At 33.9% G+C, this 18,109-nt stretch overlaps 1 protein-coding gene across 1 annotated transcript; it reads right to left on the reverse strand.

Annotated features, from left to right (window-relative positions):
* Window positions 1–2,536: 2,536 nt before the first annotated feature.
* LOC133314249 (zinc finger BED domain-containing protein RICESLEEPER 2-like) lies at window positions 2,537–17,381 on the reverse strand. Its single transcript, XM_061515685.1, has 6 exons — window positions 17,238–17,381; window positions 6,754–6,817; window positions 4,856–4,973; window positions 3,156–4,767; window positions 2,710–3,034; window positions 2,537–2,613 (listed from the first exon to the last, which is right to left on the reverse strand). The coding sequence occupies exons 1-6, from the start codon at window positions 17,379–17,381 to the stop codon at window positions 2,537–2,539; spliced, it is 2,340 nt and encodes a 779-aa protein (XP_061371669.1).
* Window positions 17,382–18,109: the final 728 nt, after the last annotated feature.

Below are 18,109 nucleotides of genomic sequence, written 5' to 3' on the forward strand. Positions count from 1 at the left end.
ATTTACTCTCCCATCTTTTTTCTTCTCTTACTCTCTTTCCATTATTTTCCGTTATCAACCCAATTTTCCCTTTGGATTGTAATATGCTTGTTCCATTTTATGATTATTTGTTGAGAATTTTATATTTTGTGCCTGATTTTGAAATTTTATGTTGTTATGATCTTTTTTTTTAGAGTTTTGTGTTTGATGTCTGATTTTGTATTTATGTTTCGGGGGTCCATTCCATGAGGCACTTTGTGTTAAAGGTGGTCTGAACTTGAAGATGAAAACGAAGATGTAAACAAAAGAAAATAAAGAACGAAAGATGTCTAATGAACTGAGAGGTAAACCAGGATCATTCATCTGCTTTAATCTTCTCCTTCTCCTAAAAGCCAAAAATTCTAACTTTTGAATAAAAGTCAAATTTTAGCTTTTTATTGACTTTTGTTTTTTCAAAAGCAATTATCCAAACAATCAAAAAATTCCAAAAGCATTTTTTTTTATAAAAAAAATAGCTTTTGAAAAAGTAGAAACCCATCCAAACACCCTCTTAGAGGCACATCTCTATGTTTTATTTCCCCTTGTTTGTCACAGCCACCAAGTTAGGATTTCATCAGCTGGACAATAGAATGCTAATCAAATAAAGAATAAAAAAATTTATGATATAAATTTAAGTAACTAATGTGAGAGTTAGGATACCAAAAAAATTGTCAAAATGGATCGGCATGTATCATTAGGCTTAGCCCATGTGGGCTAGGATAAAAAGACCCATAATAATAAAGATTTTCCGGGCCCAAAAGTCCAATGGGCTAGAATTGATCCGCGAGCTATTTAAATTTCAAAAAGAATTATTTTTTTATCAATTCAATATATTTGAAATTATTTTAATAAATAAATATTTAAATGTAAGCAAAATATTAATTGTTGGTAATTTGATTTTTTTTAATGAAATAATATTTGCACATAAATGTACAAGAAAATATATAAGCAAAATTTTAATTATTTTTTCAATAATCCTTGAACAATTGGTTTTATATTAAAAAAATTAAAGTCACTACTTATTATATCACGGAATAATGATATTTATTATTAAGTAATACTTAAAGTAATTTTTTTTTATTATTTAGTAAATTTTTCAGTAAGGTGAAAATTTTAATGGTTTGATTTTTTAGTAAAAATTAGTTAAACAAGACTTTGTATAGCCCTCTCAACTTTTTTGCTGTACCAACGATCAACTTTTTATTTTATAGATTTTGTTAATAAAATTTTGACTATTGATTTGTTATTGAATGGATGTGATTCATCACAAGACATGATATAGTAAATTAGATATGAGACTATCCATTTTCATAAGACTTATTCCTACATGCAATATTAATTATTAATTATATATATATATATATATATATATATATATATATATATATATATTTTAACATTTCAGTGTTGGATTCAAATTTGGACAACTCAAACAATGTAATCTATATTTTAATACAAGTTTATCTCTTTTATATTATTTAAATTTTGATATAAGTGTATTTTTTTAATTATTAAATTTATATATATTAACTTTATTGTTAACTTTATTGCCAATATCATATAATAATGAATAAAATATAACTATAAATAGAGAAGGAAATAACTTTCACTTGAAATAATTTAAAACAATAACTAAATTAAATAAATAAAATTCTTATTGAATTATTAATATATATATATATATATATATATTCTATAAATTATATATATCAAGTATATTTTTATTATTATATTATGTTTATGATTTATTTTATATTTATAAATACTTAAACTATATATATTAAAATAATAGAATTTTTGATTAATTTTTTTTTGACCTATGTATAAGTCCCAACCCAACCTGCTAAATCATTTGAATTTTTGGGGTTAAGGTTAAAGGGTTTAGTGAATCAATAATTTTCAAAATTTAGGAAAGGATACTTTTTAATAAGTTTTTGTTATCATGGTGATACTTGAATCGGTTGTGATTAGGGTTGGCAAAACGGGCCAACCCGGCTCGACCCGGCCCAACCCGCATTCAGCCCGAAAAAAACGGGTCGAGTCGGGTTGGCTCGAAAAAAAAAACGAGCCAGAAAACCCAACCCGGCTCGACCCGAGCCGGGTTAGGGTTGGCTCGCGGGTTGACTCGATAATCAGCTCGCGGGTTGGCTCGGAAAAAAGCTCACGGGTTGGCTAAAAAAAAGCTCACGAGTTAGCTCGAAATGGTGCCAGTGAGTTGGCTCGTGGGTTGGTTAGCTCGAAATATTGGCTCGCGGGTTGGCTCAAAAATTTTAATTTTTGTGGTTTGTTCTCCTGTATATAATTATCAAATTATCAACACTGCCAAATCTATTGATTGCCTAATGGATAATGGTGTAAAGACAGTAACTAATAAAACATAACCAATAAATTAAGAAATCCCAACATAGCAGCAGACAAACACATTACAAAATAAAAATTGTCCTATGAGTTCCCATGGCCAATACAGTACAATAACAAAATATAAACATCCAAAAGTACACCATCATCATTAGATCATCTATAAAGTTTCATGACTATTAGATCCCCGTGAAGAAGCTAATATATGAGAAATACCATCTTCATCATCATCATCATCTACAAAACACAAACCATAAAATGTAAATAATCAATTAAGGTTACAATGACAAATGAAAAATGAAATTTTAATTGCATTGAAAATAAATAAATTACCATTGGCAACAAAACCAGCCAACCAATTGCGGGTACATACCAAAGCTTCAACATTCTTTGACAACAACTTATTTCTATATTTGTTAAGCACACGTGATCCAATGCTAAAAGCAGATTCAGATGCCACAGTGGTAATAGGAATGCTTAACAAGTCACGAGCCATTAATGATAGACTCGGAAAACGACAACTATTATCCTTCCACCATTGCAATGCATCTAAACTATTCCACCTGTCAATAACCATTACAGGCGGCTCCTCTAAATAAACATCAAGTTCAGATTTTCCAGTATTTATTGCTTGGTGTTGAGTGTGCAAGGTCAATTCCTATCATATTTGAGAAGTGCAAAAACATAATAATCGAAGTAAGTAAGTACATGCATAAATAAAGGCGTGAAAATGAATACGATATAACATAATTAAAGCTTTTTGCTAAACATGAACTTACATCCAATATCTCATCATCCCATCCTCTCAATTCCATTGACCCTTGACTTGAAGAGTGGGTGTTATCTTGACTTTGATCAATGTTAGTTGATGAATTAATTTTTACATAATTCTCAAAGAGCTTATACACGTTTGCCTTTATATTTTCCATCTTGTCATCATGTGTGTAAGCATCAATCTTTCTATGACAAAAAGATAATGTAGTAAACTTAATGCGAGGATCAAGAATAGCTCCTAATGAAAGCACATCACTATAATCTTCCCAATATTTTTGAAACTTATCCATCATCTTATTAGCCATGCTACTTACAACCACATCTTCATCATTACTCATACGAATGAGAACCCGTTGAATTTTCCAAACTTGTAGAAAATACAAGTTAGAAGTAGGATAAGAAGTGCCAGACATCAAATTAGTGATCTCACAAAATGGATGCAAGAACCGACAAAGAATTTCCAACCTATTCCACTCTTCTTCTGAAGGATAATACTTGTAATTTCTATCACTCAATTGGAGAATTGCTAACTCACGCTTGAATTTGAGAGCACGATTAAGCATTTCATAAGTGGAATTCCATCTAGTGGGTACATCTGCTATCAATGCAGTTACAGTTTTCTCTCCACCAACTTGTTCAATGCACTCCTTAAATTTGATCATTCTTGATTCTGTGCCTTTTATATATTTAACACTCTCTCTAATCCGAGTCAAGGCATCATTTGCAACTTTTACTCCATCTTGAACAATCAAATTCAATATGTGTGCAGAACAACGCGCATGAAAAAACTTCCCATCACATAACAACAATTTTTGCATATTCAATTGGTTTCTCAAACCACTAACCATAGAGTCATTTGCAGACGCATTGTCCAAAGTAATGGTAAAAATCTTCTTCTCTATGCCCCATTCCTTTAACAAACCAAGTATCTTATGAGTCAATTCAAATCCAGTATGAGGAGGAGGCATATGACGGAAGGCAATAATTTTACTATTCAGCTTCCAATTGACATCAATGAAATGGGCAGTTAAGCAAACATAACCCTCAGTATTACAAGATGTCCACAAATCTGAAGTTAAGCATATCCTACTTTGAATGCTACCAAACATCTTTTTCAACTTCATCTTGTCTCTCATTTGCAAATTTAAAACATCTTGTTTAAGAGTATTTCTAGAAATGCCAGTCCAATCTGGATTCAAGTAATTATGGAAACGCTTGAACTTTCTATACTCAGCAAAGTTAAAAGGTTGGTCATGTTCAATAACAGCTTCAGCATACATCTCACGTGCTACCTTCATATCTATTTTTATAGCCTTCATTTTACCTTGCATGTCCAATATGACTTGACCAATATCTTCATGTTTAATTTGTGTGCATTTATCAATGTGACGGTTTAAAGTAGACGTACCACAAGTCTTACTGTCAATCTTGTACTCTGTCTTGCAACCATTGCATCTTGCCTTTTCATTCCCTTTTTCTCCTATTATTGTGAAATGTTTCCAGCAACGAGCTTGCCTTTTCCTAGGCTTTTTAAAAGCAGGTCCTTCTTCAACTTCTTCCAATTCATCACTTCCTGCATCAGCATCATTGCCTTCTTCAAGCATCACCAAGCTTTCCCTACATCAAAGTTAAATATAAAATTACTATAGCGTGGAAAAGATAATTTAAACTAAAACAGATTTTAAAAAAATTGAAGAATATTAACCTATTCGAATCAGCCATTTCAGAGACTTCAAGTCGAAGATAAGTAAAGGGCAGGATCAATAATGATCTGTCTTCCTCTTTGGTTCCTGACCATATAAACAACTCATCAGCTATATCAGCTACAAGCATTAGACAATCCTAATCCAAGCTACAAGCATATAGTAAGCTACTTTATCCATACAGTCCCTCAGCAAGAAGGTGGCTTAGAAAGTTCGCCTAATATCCTAAGCTACTTTATTTTAAGGCATCCAACTAACTCTATTCTTTTTCTTTTTTTATCAAAGAAGAAATTCACTAAGAATAACTTCTACAAACTGTAAAGAAAAATAAGGGGTATTAAGTGAGGCAACAAAACAATAAGGGGTCTCAGATTAAGGGGTATTATTTTTCCTGATGTATTCATTGGTGCTATAATTTATCTGTATAGTTGAACTTGTTCTGATACATCAATGTATATATTCCAGATATATTGTTTGTCATGCAACATAGGATATTTTATAATATGTTGAATTGCCATGATATAGCAGCTACAGAGCCCTTATAATTTTAAGCCTATCTAGTAAAAATTTACTTTTAACAGAACACTGGCCTGTTCCAGATAATTTTGATTTTTATCTTCAGGTAATGGCAGGATGCCATGTAACATTCACCAAACCAAGTTTGTTGTTTTGGTGCCATTTAGAGGTTTGCAGGGGACCACCAGCATTTGGTGGTCAATTAATGAGTTTACAACAACCCATAATTAGTTGGAGAATCATTGTTTCTGGTTGAGTAGAAGATGTTATTAAGTTTTCAACCTGTGATGCATGGAAATAGTATATCATTATTTCATGGTATTTTCTCTTCTTAGTGGTGCTTTGAACTCTTTCTGTAACGAGCTTCACAAAAAAGGACCAAATGGTTCACTTGAATTTTATAAAGAGAACATGAAAAATATTATTCCTCTAATACTTGAATATGTACTTTGCAGTCTATTGCTGCGTTTCAATATGATTACATCATAATCATGTTGAATTGGAGACTCTGTGATTTCAGAGCTTAAAGTGTGTAAAGAGAAATATTAGTAATTGAACTAAGGAAAAATAGTGACACACATTTATACAACTTTAAAAGACCTACATGTAAAAGTCAATATCCTTCATCACTATCCAAAGATGTACTGAGGCAACAAAATTAAGGGGTATTAAGTGACTTCAACATGTTCACGAGGATAATAAGTCAATCTCTTTGTACTGCCATGTCTTTCTTAAAAGAAGAATTCATTTCAATCTTTTCAAAACAATCAAAACTGATAGGATACAGAAAGTAGGAGAGAGGAAACCAAACAAAACAATAATATGAAATGTAAGTAGCTGATCTAAATTATTAAACTGTTGCGCCGAATCCAGAAATGCAAGGAAGTTTGGTGATGGATGGTGGTTGATTTACAATAAAGTATTGTCAAAACTAATGCATAGGGGTCTCAGATTTTTCTATTAGGTAAATTATGGATTAGTTCAGTGCAATTTTAATCACAAAAGAATTTAGAATCTAATTGTGTACACATGAAACTAAAACACTAAACGTAAACAACATAGACTAAAACACTAAATATAAGCAGCTTAGCTACTTTGATTTCTGTAGCAAATTAAGGACATTTTCAGAGCAACAAAACAGAGATCGAACACTTTTGCATAACAGAGATCGAACACTTTTGCATAATACAATTTTGAGAGAGGTTGAACAGCAGTGTTTGACATGCAAGGTCGACTCCCCTTAAGATCGAGTTGCGGGATGAAGAAGAACATCATTTTTATTTTTATTTTATTTTATTCTTTTGATTTTAAGATTTTATCACCCCCAAAAGAAAAAAAAGGGGAAGATTTGAAGATTAAGACTAAGAAGAAAAAAAAAAGAAACCTGAAAACACAGAGGTGACGGTCGGTGGAGAGGAGGAGCACGGTGGCTGACTGGCTGCCAAGATCTGGAATAAAAATGGAAAAAAAAAATTAACAAAATGCAAGATCAGTAAGACAAGAAGAAAGGGAAAAAAAAACCTTAAAGTTGCGGAAGAGAGGATGTCGTCGCCCGCCGTCGCCCGTCGGTGTGGGTGGGGTGGGGGACCTGGGGTGGGGTGACTGTTGTCTGCTGGTAGTGAGCGGCGGTGAGTGAAAGTGAGAGTGAGAGTGTCTGAGTGTGACTTTTTTATTGTATTTTATTAATAAAAAAAAAGAGTAACCCGCGAGCTGGCTTGTTCAACCCGCGAGCTGGCTCGTTTGAGCTCGGGTTGGCTCGGGACGAGCTAAATCGAGCTGGCAGCTCATTTTTGCCAACCCAACCCGGCTCGTTTTATGCGGGTTACGAGCCAACCCGACGGGCTGGCTCATTTTTGCCACCGCTAGTTGTGATATCACTCATTAGGGCCCCTCTGTATATTTGGTGGATAATTGAGGAGTGCACCAACATCAAGTCAAAGAGTGATTAAAAGAGAGTACACAACTTCGTAGAAGGTACATAAAAGAAACCCGTGTTTATATATATAAAGCGATTGGAGATCGTGGGTTGCAAATCATTTGGAATAACCGCATATGGTTACATATCCTTTAACCCATATCGCGAGTCGACTATTCATGTCTAAAACATCTTTGAGGTTATTCTAATTAATTCTTGAATTTTAAATATTATTTCAATGAATGTTTTTGTTTTATTTTTCTTAAGTGATTAATAATAAATTTTCGTATGGTTGAGTCATGGGCTGGGAAGGGATGAGCGATTTCAATTTCAAGGTAGTTTGATGGCTATGTATTGTGAATTGCATTGGGAAATCAATGTTAATTTAGAGGATGTTTGGTAGAGGATAAATATTTTTGTACCAGGGAAATATAATTACTAGAAAAATAGTAGAAAAATGAGTTTGGTAGGAAAGTGAGAAAAAAGTTGTTTAGTAGGCCGAAAAATTATCGGGAAAATTGGTTTAAATTTTCTAAATCTATGTTTGGTTGAAGAAAAAATATTGATAGAAAAATAGAGTTAAATTACAACAGCAACCCTTAAGGGGCCGTTTGGTACGCATATTATGTTTGTGTACCTAGGAAAGCAACATCGGTAACAAGGAAATGCCATGTTTGGTACCAGAAAAATTGAAAGTTTCCTGAGCAACAAGTTGTCCCGTGTTTTGCTTTTTATGTGTGAAGCCATGTACGACTACCAAAAGAAATTGTCCATCGCAAATACGTCTTTCATCGTTGCCCGGGGAAGTGAAAACTGAACCGCGAAATAGATGACCGAAATAACCTTGTTTATTTACGATCTCTGAACTGATGGTACATAGTGGATTGACCTGCTAACTGGTGGAGTGAAAGACGTGTGAAAAAATGGCGCGAGTGAGTTGTGGTTGTGAAATTACTCCCTCCATTTTATGTGGTCGTAACTGAGGAGGAAGAAGCTTGTAGCTTACATGTGACTGAGGAAATCGGTATTTGTCTTGCCTTGTATGACATTTGCATGTGCATTTTGCATATTGTCGAAGATGGGTTTAGTTCTACTGAATTTTTGAATAAAATGTAATGAGGTTTCTGCTTTTCAGTGCGAGCCTACTGAGCATTCTGGGTAGCTCCTTGTTTGTTTGTTTTATTCTCTGAGCATTCTGCTAGCTGCTGGAAGTTGTTGAAGGAAGAAGTTATTTTGGTCAACCACAATCGACTTGCAAGTGAGATAAAAGAAACATCAGGTAACCAAAGTCACTTCCTATTTTTCCGAGGTTGTTTAATCCTCTGGTAATGAGTTGATTTCTCCATATTTGGGTTGTGGGTGAAAATTAATTTTTTTTTTGGATATTTGTGTTTTTTTATACTCCCATGTTCATGTGAAGGTTACATGCTCTGCTCATCAAATACCCACCACAACTTCGACTCATATGGGAAAAAATTAAAAATTGTGCTTCTCTGCTCATTATACTTGATGCTATTGAAAAAAAAAAACTATTAAACTACCCAAATAATGACACGTGATTAGTGTGTAGTTATTTGACCTTGTTGATCCTGGATGCATGTTAGAGGGTAGAAGTTAGTTATGCTCATATGTTAAGTCCTTGTGGTCCCTTGGACAACTATAGCATTAGTTGACTATGATTTAACTTTGCCTTAGGTATGAATGCATTTGTTTGATGCCTCTAATCTGCCCATGGTTTCAATGAACCATGTATTTAAGTTGTTGTAAATTAAGTTGTCTAGGTGGAGTTTCTGTGTCATTATTAAGCCTCCTAGAGTTGGCTAGTACCCTACAATCATGACGAGTACCTTGGTTAGGACCTCATCTTTGCCAACATGGTGAAGTTGTGGAGGAACAATAGAATTGGAATTTGACAGTACCATTAAAAAGATGGCTAATATTGGTGCAATTGCATTTACAAAAGATGTTTGATCTTGGTTCCGCAATATTTAGTTAAAATGACACATTATGGCTATACTTAATTGAGATTTTTGCATGAGGTGCAATTCATTTTGTGCTTTGGCAGATGCTTCATAAGGATTGCAAAAGTAGTTATGTTTTTTTTTTCTGATGCACATGACCATTCGAACCACATGCTTGTTGTAACCTGGAGTAGCATGTGAGTTATGTTTTATGCATTCAGCCATATGGATGTAAGATTACATTTAATTGCAAAAGAAATTTGTCTTATATGTGAAATCAGATGATGAATGGGATAAGTTCATTTTAAAAATGATGGCCCTATGCGCATGTTGAAATTAGTACATGATATGAGCCAACATATAACAACCTCATTATTTGCACCGAACCAATTAACAATCTGTTGCCCTCTATTTCTGGTAATTTTCATTGTGTTTATACTTTGAATCTCGTTGATCATCGTTGGATTAATGTTAATTACTTTGACCATGTTGTGTTAGATTGAGGAGATGAACACAACAATGTCGTTGAGTGTCATTATTGTTATCATTTGTCATTTGCAATATTTGAATCACCTCACTATGTTATTAGTGTGAATTTATGGTCTATTATTAGTTGATATCGAAAGAAGGAAAAGGTCAAGGAGGAGAGTTAAGTGGGATTTTTGTAGTAGGGCTTCGAACAGGGAAATTAATCTGCATAGATAATTTACCAAATTTCCATATTCATAATATCAGCAACATAGATATTCCCTGGGTCATCAATCGTTATCCCCTTTGGGTGGTTCATCCTAGCCTTCCTGAGCTTTCCATCAACATGTCCACAATATCCTTCACCAGATCCTGCCACCAGCTTCGGTCTGCTATATGCTAATGACATAAACTAACTCTTCGTAAGCTCATAAGAAAAGCTAGAGGGACATGTCATCATGCTTGGTACATAGCACATTAAAACTGATGCTAATGTCTTAAACTAACCAAGCAGGAAACACATAATGGAGTCCATATTTTTCCACAAAGAGACCAATAAACTTTGAATCCTGTTATATCCACCATATCTGTGTCAAATTCAAGCCTTTGCACCACTTAAATTTACAAAAGAATACATCATAATTCTGATTAACCACAGCAACGTAATTTGAAGAACATATTTTCACTACGTCAAACAAGCTATTATACAATATGCACACACAAACTTTATCTACAATAAGCCAAATGAAAGGTTTACCATCATAACAACGCATACCGTCAAACTACTCAACCTTTCTGGCTCCAGAAAGATAGTGAAGGTCTCCTGCCGCTTGTGGCAAGCATATTGGTGATGGCCATAGTACAGTGCAAACGCAGTAACACTGATTCAAAGTAAAATGGTCAACTTTGATCTTGTATTAGGTGATGCAATCCTACTAACTTCATACATGTGCCAAACTCATGAACGTCACTTTTCATGAGTTGGTGTAGGTCCTTTATCTTAATAAAACAACAATTATCGTTGTTGAAATGGTTACAGGAGCAGAACTGTGTAAACGAAAATTTAATCAATTGCAATCATCCGTGTGGACAAGGTTAGCTAGTGAATAAGATACAATTGCATCATGTGTGGTCATTATCCAGTCCACATTCATACTTCAAAATGAAAACCATGAAATGTCAGTTAAAAAAGATTCAAAATAAGTTAAAGTCTACATAACATGATGTCATTTTCTAATTTTACAAAAGGCACCATACCACATAATTATAATTGAAATACATAATTATAACTTACACACATATCTAGTTCTTATATAAGACAAACCCCAGTGCTAAACTTTGAGTAATACAAAAAACAACCAAAAGCTTCAACATCGTGTCCTTCTTAACGCAATTGACGCACGTGGGTTCATCAACCTGTTGGGCAAGTGGCTTCTTACACAGGACGCTTATGAAACACCTAGAGATGGGGGGTGAATAGGTGTTCTAAACTTTTTCAAAAACTTTTTGAATTCAGAAACAATTACAAAATTTTTCTTCAGTCCCTATATGCCCAAAATAATTTTTCACAATGCTAAGAATAATGTAGTAACAGAATGCGTACCTTAGCAATTTATAGAGTATAAACGCAGTAATGTAATTTTCTTAAACAAAATAGAAAATATTAATTTCCAAATACAAAAAAATAGTTCAACTGCTACAGCAATTATATCAGAACCTATAAGGTGCTACAACACTTTCAAACCAGAATCAGTGTAACTGTCAGTTTCTAAACAAAATATTCAGAAATTAAATCAGAGAGACAAGGGACACATGATATATCCTAGTTCACACCCACTAAGCCTAAGTAGGGTGCTACGTCCAGACTGAAGTAGCTGCAGATAATTTATTTATCACAAATGTACCTGTTTTACAAACACGCGTCAAACAAGCAATCAAACAAGATATCAGAAATCTTCCTAGTGCCTACACTGCTCCAAGCTCTGAGAATACTCTCAAGCCGAACCTATGAAGTTCACCAACTCCTCTCACACAAGACCTCTACTCTCCCTAGTGGATTCTTGAGGCTCCAAGCCTTCAGACACAATCTCAAGCCAAGCACAAGGTCGCCAACCCACACGGTTACACCCACACACTTAGGACAGATTTACAACACGCAACTACTCCACTTTAACAACCAATACAGAATTTTTCAGAACTGTAACAAGTGAAATAACCCAAAAATACAGTGTCCTATCATACTAAATATATCACAGTAATATCAAACTAAGCTCCACAAATTTATGCCATATGCAGAAAATTAAGCCAATGACATATGTATCAAAATCTCTAAAATTAATGCACTAAGGAGCTTGTATATTACACAATTAATTTTCTAATCCATGGACACCAAGAAATCTGATTTAAACAGAAAATTTCACAAATATAACTAGAAAAATCAGATTTGAAATTTATCTCAAAATTTCACATAAAATCAGAATTAATTCTAGATTAATCTTCTAACACAGAACCACAAGAAAATCTGAATTAAACACAATATGCCTCAATGAAACCAGAAATTCAGATTTAACATACTTAACCAAAATTCTTCAAGAGTTCATAATATAGGGTTCAAACAGAAATATTAACCAAGAATATGAACAGATTAGAGTTTACCAAAATGAAGCCCCAAAGATTTGTTTAATCTACTCCCTCAAGAAAGCCCAAATCAGCCACAAGATTGCAACCCTTACTTTTGGCTTTTCAAGATCTTTTCCTTACACACTCTCGGTAATTAAAAAAAATTAAGCGCTTTAATCCTTGAAAACTTTCTTCACAAAGACAATAGAAGAATTTTTGTGAACAGGTAGCTATATTCCTTTCTCTTCGTGTGTGCAGTAATAGAGTAAAGAGAGAAAGATTTCTCCAAATCGATTATCCAGAAAGATGGTGGTTTTGGTGGTTTTCGTATATATGAGAGAGAGAGACTTTTTTTGTTCAGATTTCTTTTTTTAAAAAAAGTAATGCACCTTTATTGTTTTCAAATCAACAACAACAAAAAAAAAACTGACCCACCCACTTGAAGCTTTGGAAAGCAATGTACTTTTTATTTAGTAAAGTAATTTTATATTAAAACCTAAAGTTACATATATATATATATATATATATATATATATATATATATATATATATATATATATATATACAACCATCATATAAGAACCGAGACTTAGTTTCTTTATATTACTTTTACTTTTATTTTTTTATTAAAACAAATTTTTAAAATGAAATTAAATGCATGAAATGCAATGATATGCATTGGAGCTTAGGTAGATACTATATGATATAATATTGTGTGTAACAAAATATCTAAAAATCCCTAACCACTTGTATCTTCAAACTCTATCTTCAATTTGAGACTTTTTGTAAACTCTTTGTCATCATCAAAATATATATTTCATGATGCATAAGAGGTCTTCAATCTCCCCCTTTTTGATGATGGCAATTTAAACTCAAATTGAGACAAGTAAGGGTTAGTAGCATAAGATATTAAAATCATGTAATCACATACTGCCCCTAAACATATGCATACTAAAAATTATTATGCTAATCAAAATAAGGTATACATATGTTCTCAAGACTTCTCAAAACTCCCACTTACAATATGCATAAACTCATAAGTTCAATTTGATGATATTCATATTTTCTCCCCCTTTGACATCATCAAAATCAATTATAGCATATAATAAGGATTAAAGATGGATAAGGCATATAACAAGTATATCATATATCCAAAGATTACCCATGTCTTGTACCAAGTTTTGATTCTTTGCAATTTTTGGGCTTATCTAAGAGATTCTTCAATTTGCTAACATCTTTGATGTGATCTTTATCTTTTCATTCATTTCCAATTTTCTCGAACACCTACAACATAATCTTCCACACTTGCCTTTCTAGTCACATTAGCAAGATCAAACATTTATCATGTAAAACATGTAATCTAGTTTACACAACAATTTTATATTTCATCAAAATTGCTAATTGACATTTTATAAAGGAAGATGTTGCAAATGAGCTTGTTGTCCTATTTGGACAGAATTGAATATAAGAGTAAAATAGCGAATTTTTCAAGTATATAGGCATGTAGTGCATGAAGTAAGCTTTCTATCCACATATAGAACATTTATATTGAACATGTATAACATAAGATGTGTTAAAAACTGTAACACCCTGTGTATACTCAGTTTGTTAACATGTCATCGTATTAAGCCATGCTTAATTTGAAATGCGGAATAACTTTTTACTTTCAATTATGACGTCATTAATATTACCAAGTTGAATTACTTAATTCATTTAAAAAACATTGTCTGTATGTAATTGCAAAAGACAGCTAACTGAAATACCTCAATATATAATTAACAGTGAGTATCTAAATCACGGAGCTACAACACGTAGTCCAGACAATATCCTGATACATTATCACAACTCGAATCTAAAATATGACATAGTCAATCTATGTGGCATGGACAATCCTCATGCTCACCAAATAAGGCAACAATGGTCTCAAATCAATAACATAACATGAAGCTAATAGCATAAAAGCAACCAACATAATTCAGCATCCAAACATAATCAACATAAGCAGAAATATCAGCTAAGCTCTGGCCTCCTGCCGCCAGAGGTCTCAACCCCCGCATTACCTGAACCAAAAAATGGTGCCCTAAACGTGTGGTGAGATCTCTGAACAGAAATCTCAGTAAGACAAGGGGTCCTTAAGGTTCTTCCACCCCAAGCTCACTTACATGTGCAATATAAGTTTAAAAGCAGTTTAACAATATAAGTTCCAAAACCAATGCAGTGCAACAGATAATCATGCCATGTGTGTTGTAACTATTCTACTGTCCAGAGAAATGCAGGACATGCGTCTACAACCCCACAATAGTACAAGGAACACCGCTTGCACCTCACCCACAGCCTCACCATCTTGTATGTCCCCACATACTCAGGCTTACCGTATAGGTGGAACACCACATGCATATCATAAAGGCACTCGCACATAAAAGCTTAATAGCATTTCAACTAAACAATACATGAAAACAACATCATGCATATAACCATCCCCCCATAAGACATGGTAGAACAAACAATGGCTAAACCGAGGACACGAAAGCTTACCTTGCAAGCTAACTATCCAAGCCAAGAGTCCACACTAGCTCAAAGCCCACAAACAGCTCAATCACAATCTGTTTATACAATAATTAATCATCAATAACCATTGTCTAAGGTTACATTAAGTGATTAAGGCTTTCCATCTCATTTTAAGTCATTTTAGGAAGTTTCTGCAGGAGGTATTCGAATACTTCCTGATGAGTATTCGAATACTCCCAGTCTCTAGAAAGTATTCGATTACTTTCCCAAAAGTATTCGAATACCACAAGGTATTCGAATACCAACACCCAAGTATTCGAATATTACCCAGTATTCGAATACTTCTTCAAGGTATCCGAATACTTTTCTTCCCAGAAAAGTATCCCAATACTCCAGCAAGGAGTATTCGATTACCAGAGGACAAGTATTCGAATACTACACGAAAAGTATTCGAATACTTCTCCAACAGAATGCAGAAATTCGAACATAACTCTGCATAATCCCATTTTTAAGGGTCCAAACGTGATTTGGAGTCCAATGACTCTATAAACAGATGTTCATTAACATGTTATGAACTCAGAAACACATTCCTTTATTCAAATGATCCAAGTTTTACTTTTTAACCGATTAAACAAGCTTAAATCATCAAAATGACAAAGAGGTGATCATGGCTCACCTCCAATGCTCAAAACTCAAAAAATGAGGCAGAATAGAAGTCTCCAACTACACACCAAGGTTCTGACTTTTCCAAGATACGAAAATACACCAAAGCTTGGTCCTTTCTACTCAAAGATGGCTCCTTGAAGCCTCCAAAGACAAGGGAGTGGCTCTCACCAAGGATGAACACCAACTCAGCTCACAAAACCCCTCACACAGTAGCCTAACTCAGAAAACAATAACCTTTCACCCACACAAGGCTTGTCCTCACAACACTCTACTATAATGATGAAGCAACAAAGAGCAAAGGAGGTCCCTTTGGTGGAGTTCAAGAAGAAAATGGCTATGGAGTGGTAGAGGAAAGGTGGCAGCTGAAGAATGTTCAGAATCCTTCACGTAGGCAGCCCCAACATGGCATAGGGTTAAGAGCCCGAAGGCTATATATAGGTCCATTAAATTAATCCACCAGTATTAGCACTAATAGCTACGCTTATCATTTTAATCTCAAACTTAGGATTATGAACCTACTCATTTTTCTAAGATTTTTCATATTTTTATTTTATTTTTCGCAGCACCTTTCCGGTACGCGCTTTTACATAGCCAGTATCAGTTCTGACACCAGTTCTCATTATTTTGATCTGAAACTTGACATACTAGTCCTATATATTATTTTAGGAATATTCCCACACTTATTATAATTTTTCGAAATACTTCATCAGTACGCACTTATACCGAGGAGCAAAACCGGTATCTGCACTTTTCATCAGAAAAGCAATTTTCAGCATTATTAATCACTTACCATATTTATTTAAGCCTTATCAAAATTATTAGGGTCAATTATGAAATTATTTCCTAATTCTCATATTCATTTAATTAATTTACTAAATTAACGGTGCAGGTTCTTACAAAAACAGTCTATGTATGTCATATTAAGCACCAAACAACAACTATACATCATATGCAAAATGATTTATCAAATAAAATAGTCCATGGCACATGATGCATACATGCTCACTAAGTTTTCTTAGGAACACATATCATGTTCTTAACCTTGGGGTTAAAGAACATGCTAGATGTGTTAGGTTGAGGTCCATAAGATGTTGAAGCAATGTTGCCCACATCTATAGACCTCTAAAGAACCCACTTAAGATTAGTTCCTTTTACGCCATATTTCTTAATATTGCATTGATATACAAGATGACCACTCATGCAACAATATGTACATTTCTTAAATGGTAGCTTAGACATGAACCTAGGGAGATATTGGTTTGTCTTTCTTGGTTGAGCAAGGGGAGGTTTTTGAAAACAAAGTCCATGTTTAGTAGTCTCAACCATTTGTCTACCAAGGAGGACATTCAAATTGTCTTTACCACTAGTCATTCTATCAACTATTACCTTCAAACTATCCACTTAATTAGATAATTCAACACATATAGTACATGAAATAGTGGAAGGGGGATTCACATCATCACATGATCCAACAAGACAATTCATGAAAATATTTTCATTTTTAAGATCTTCATTGTCTTTCATTAAATCATTTACAATGGTTGTCAAACTATCAACTTTGTTTTGCAAGCAATTTTTCTCATTTTTAATTTTCTTAACCTTAGAGGTTAATTTTTCATTTTCAACTTGCAAACACTTGTAAGCATACAACAAATCATCATATGTTGGACTAACCATAGAAGAGGTATAACAAGAGGAACTAGAACTACACTTTGAATTAGAATCACATACCGAATCAGAATCCCACATAGAACTAGAAGAGTGGCTAGAATATACCTCAATTTGATCTTTTTCAATTTGTGTCATTAAGCAAAGGTTAGCTTGTTCACTTGATGATGAGCTTGTAGTACTTGAAGTGTCATCCGAAAATGCCATGTAAGCTCTCTTCTTTTTGCTCTTATCTTTCTAGAACTTGCCGTTGTCATATTTATTCTTTTACCAAGGTAGTTCTGCCAGCAGAGGATAGTAACTTTCCTTTCCATCCAGCAAGTCTTTGTCTAACTTTGAGAATAACACTCTCAAATTTTCTTCTCCTGCCTCTTCCATGATAAAGTTGAGCTCCAAGATATTTTCCAAGTGATTCAGCATATCTAAACCCACTAGCTTTAGTGATCTCCTCCTTGATTGCCATACTAGTGTTTCTAGAAAAATATATGCTGGTTTTTTCTATGCTAACTGCTTGTCCAGACATTTCACAAAAACTATTCAGGCAGTCTACCATTATCTTCATCTGCTCAAGAGAGGCTTCTCCAAACATCACAAGGTCATCCGCAAACATTAGATGATATATTAAAGGCTCATTCCTTCCGGCCTTCATAGCTATCCAATTCTTCTTTCTTGTTTCCTCAGCTATCAAATGAGATAACTTATCCATACATAGCACAAATAAATAGGGGGAGACTGGATCCCCCTGCTTGATCCCCCTAGTTGTAGAAAAAGTATCCAACTTTGATCCATTCCACAGAATTTGAAAAGTAGGAGATGTTATACACTCCTTGATCACATTAACTAGATAAGTCGGGATACCTGCCTCTTCAAGCACAGCCTCCACAAAATTCCAGTTAATCCTGTCATAAGCCTTAATCAAATCTATCTTGATAGAC

This window comes from Gastrolobium bilobum, unplaced genomic scaffold, assembly GCF_033153095.1.
Source record: "Gastrolobium bilobum isolate Gb01-03AN ecotype WA unplaced genomic scaffold, APGP_CSIRO_Gbil_v1 utg14708, whole genome shotgun sequence".
NCBI lineage: Eukaryota > Viridiplantae > Streptophyta > Magnoliopsida > Fabales > Fabaceae > Gastrolobium > Gastrolobium bilobum.

Excerpts from the sequence above, each read along its gene's own strand:
- LOC133314249 (XM_061515685.1), bottom strand. The coding sequence starts at position 17,381 with ATGGCATTTTCGGATGACACTTCAAGTACTACAAGCTCATCATCAAGT. Across the intron at positions 4,974-6,753 it reads CGTCACCTCTGTGTTTTCAG|CTGATATAGCTGATGAGTTG; the intron begins GTTTCTTTTTTT and ends TAATGCTTGTAG. Across the intron at positions 2,614-2,709 it reads GGCTGGTTTTGTTGCCAATG|ATGATGATGATGATGAAGAT; the intron begins GTAATTTATTTA and ends TGTGTTTTGTAG.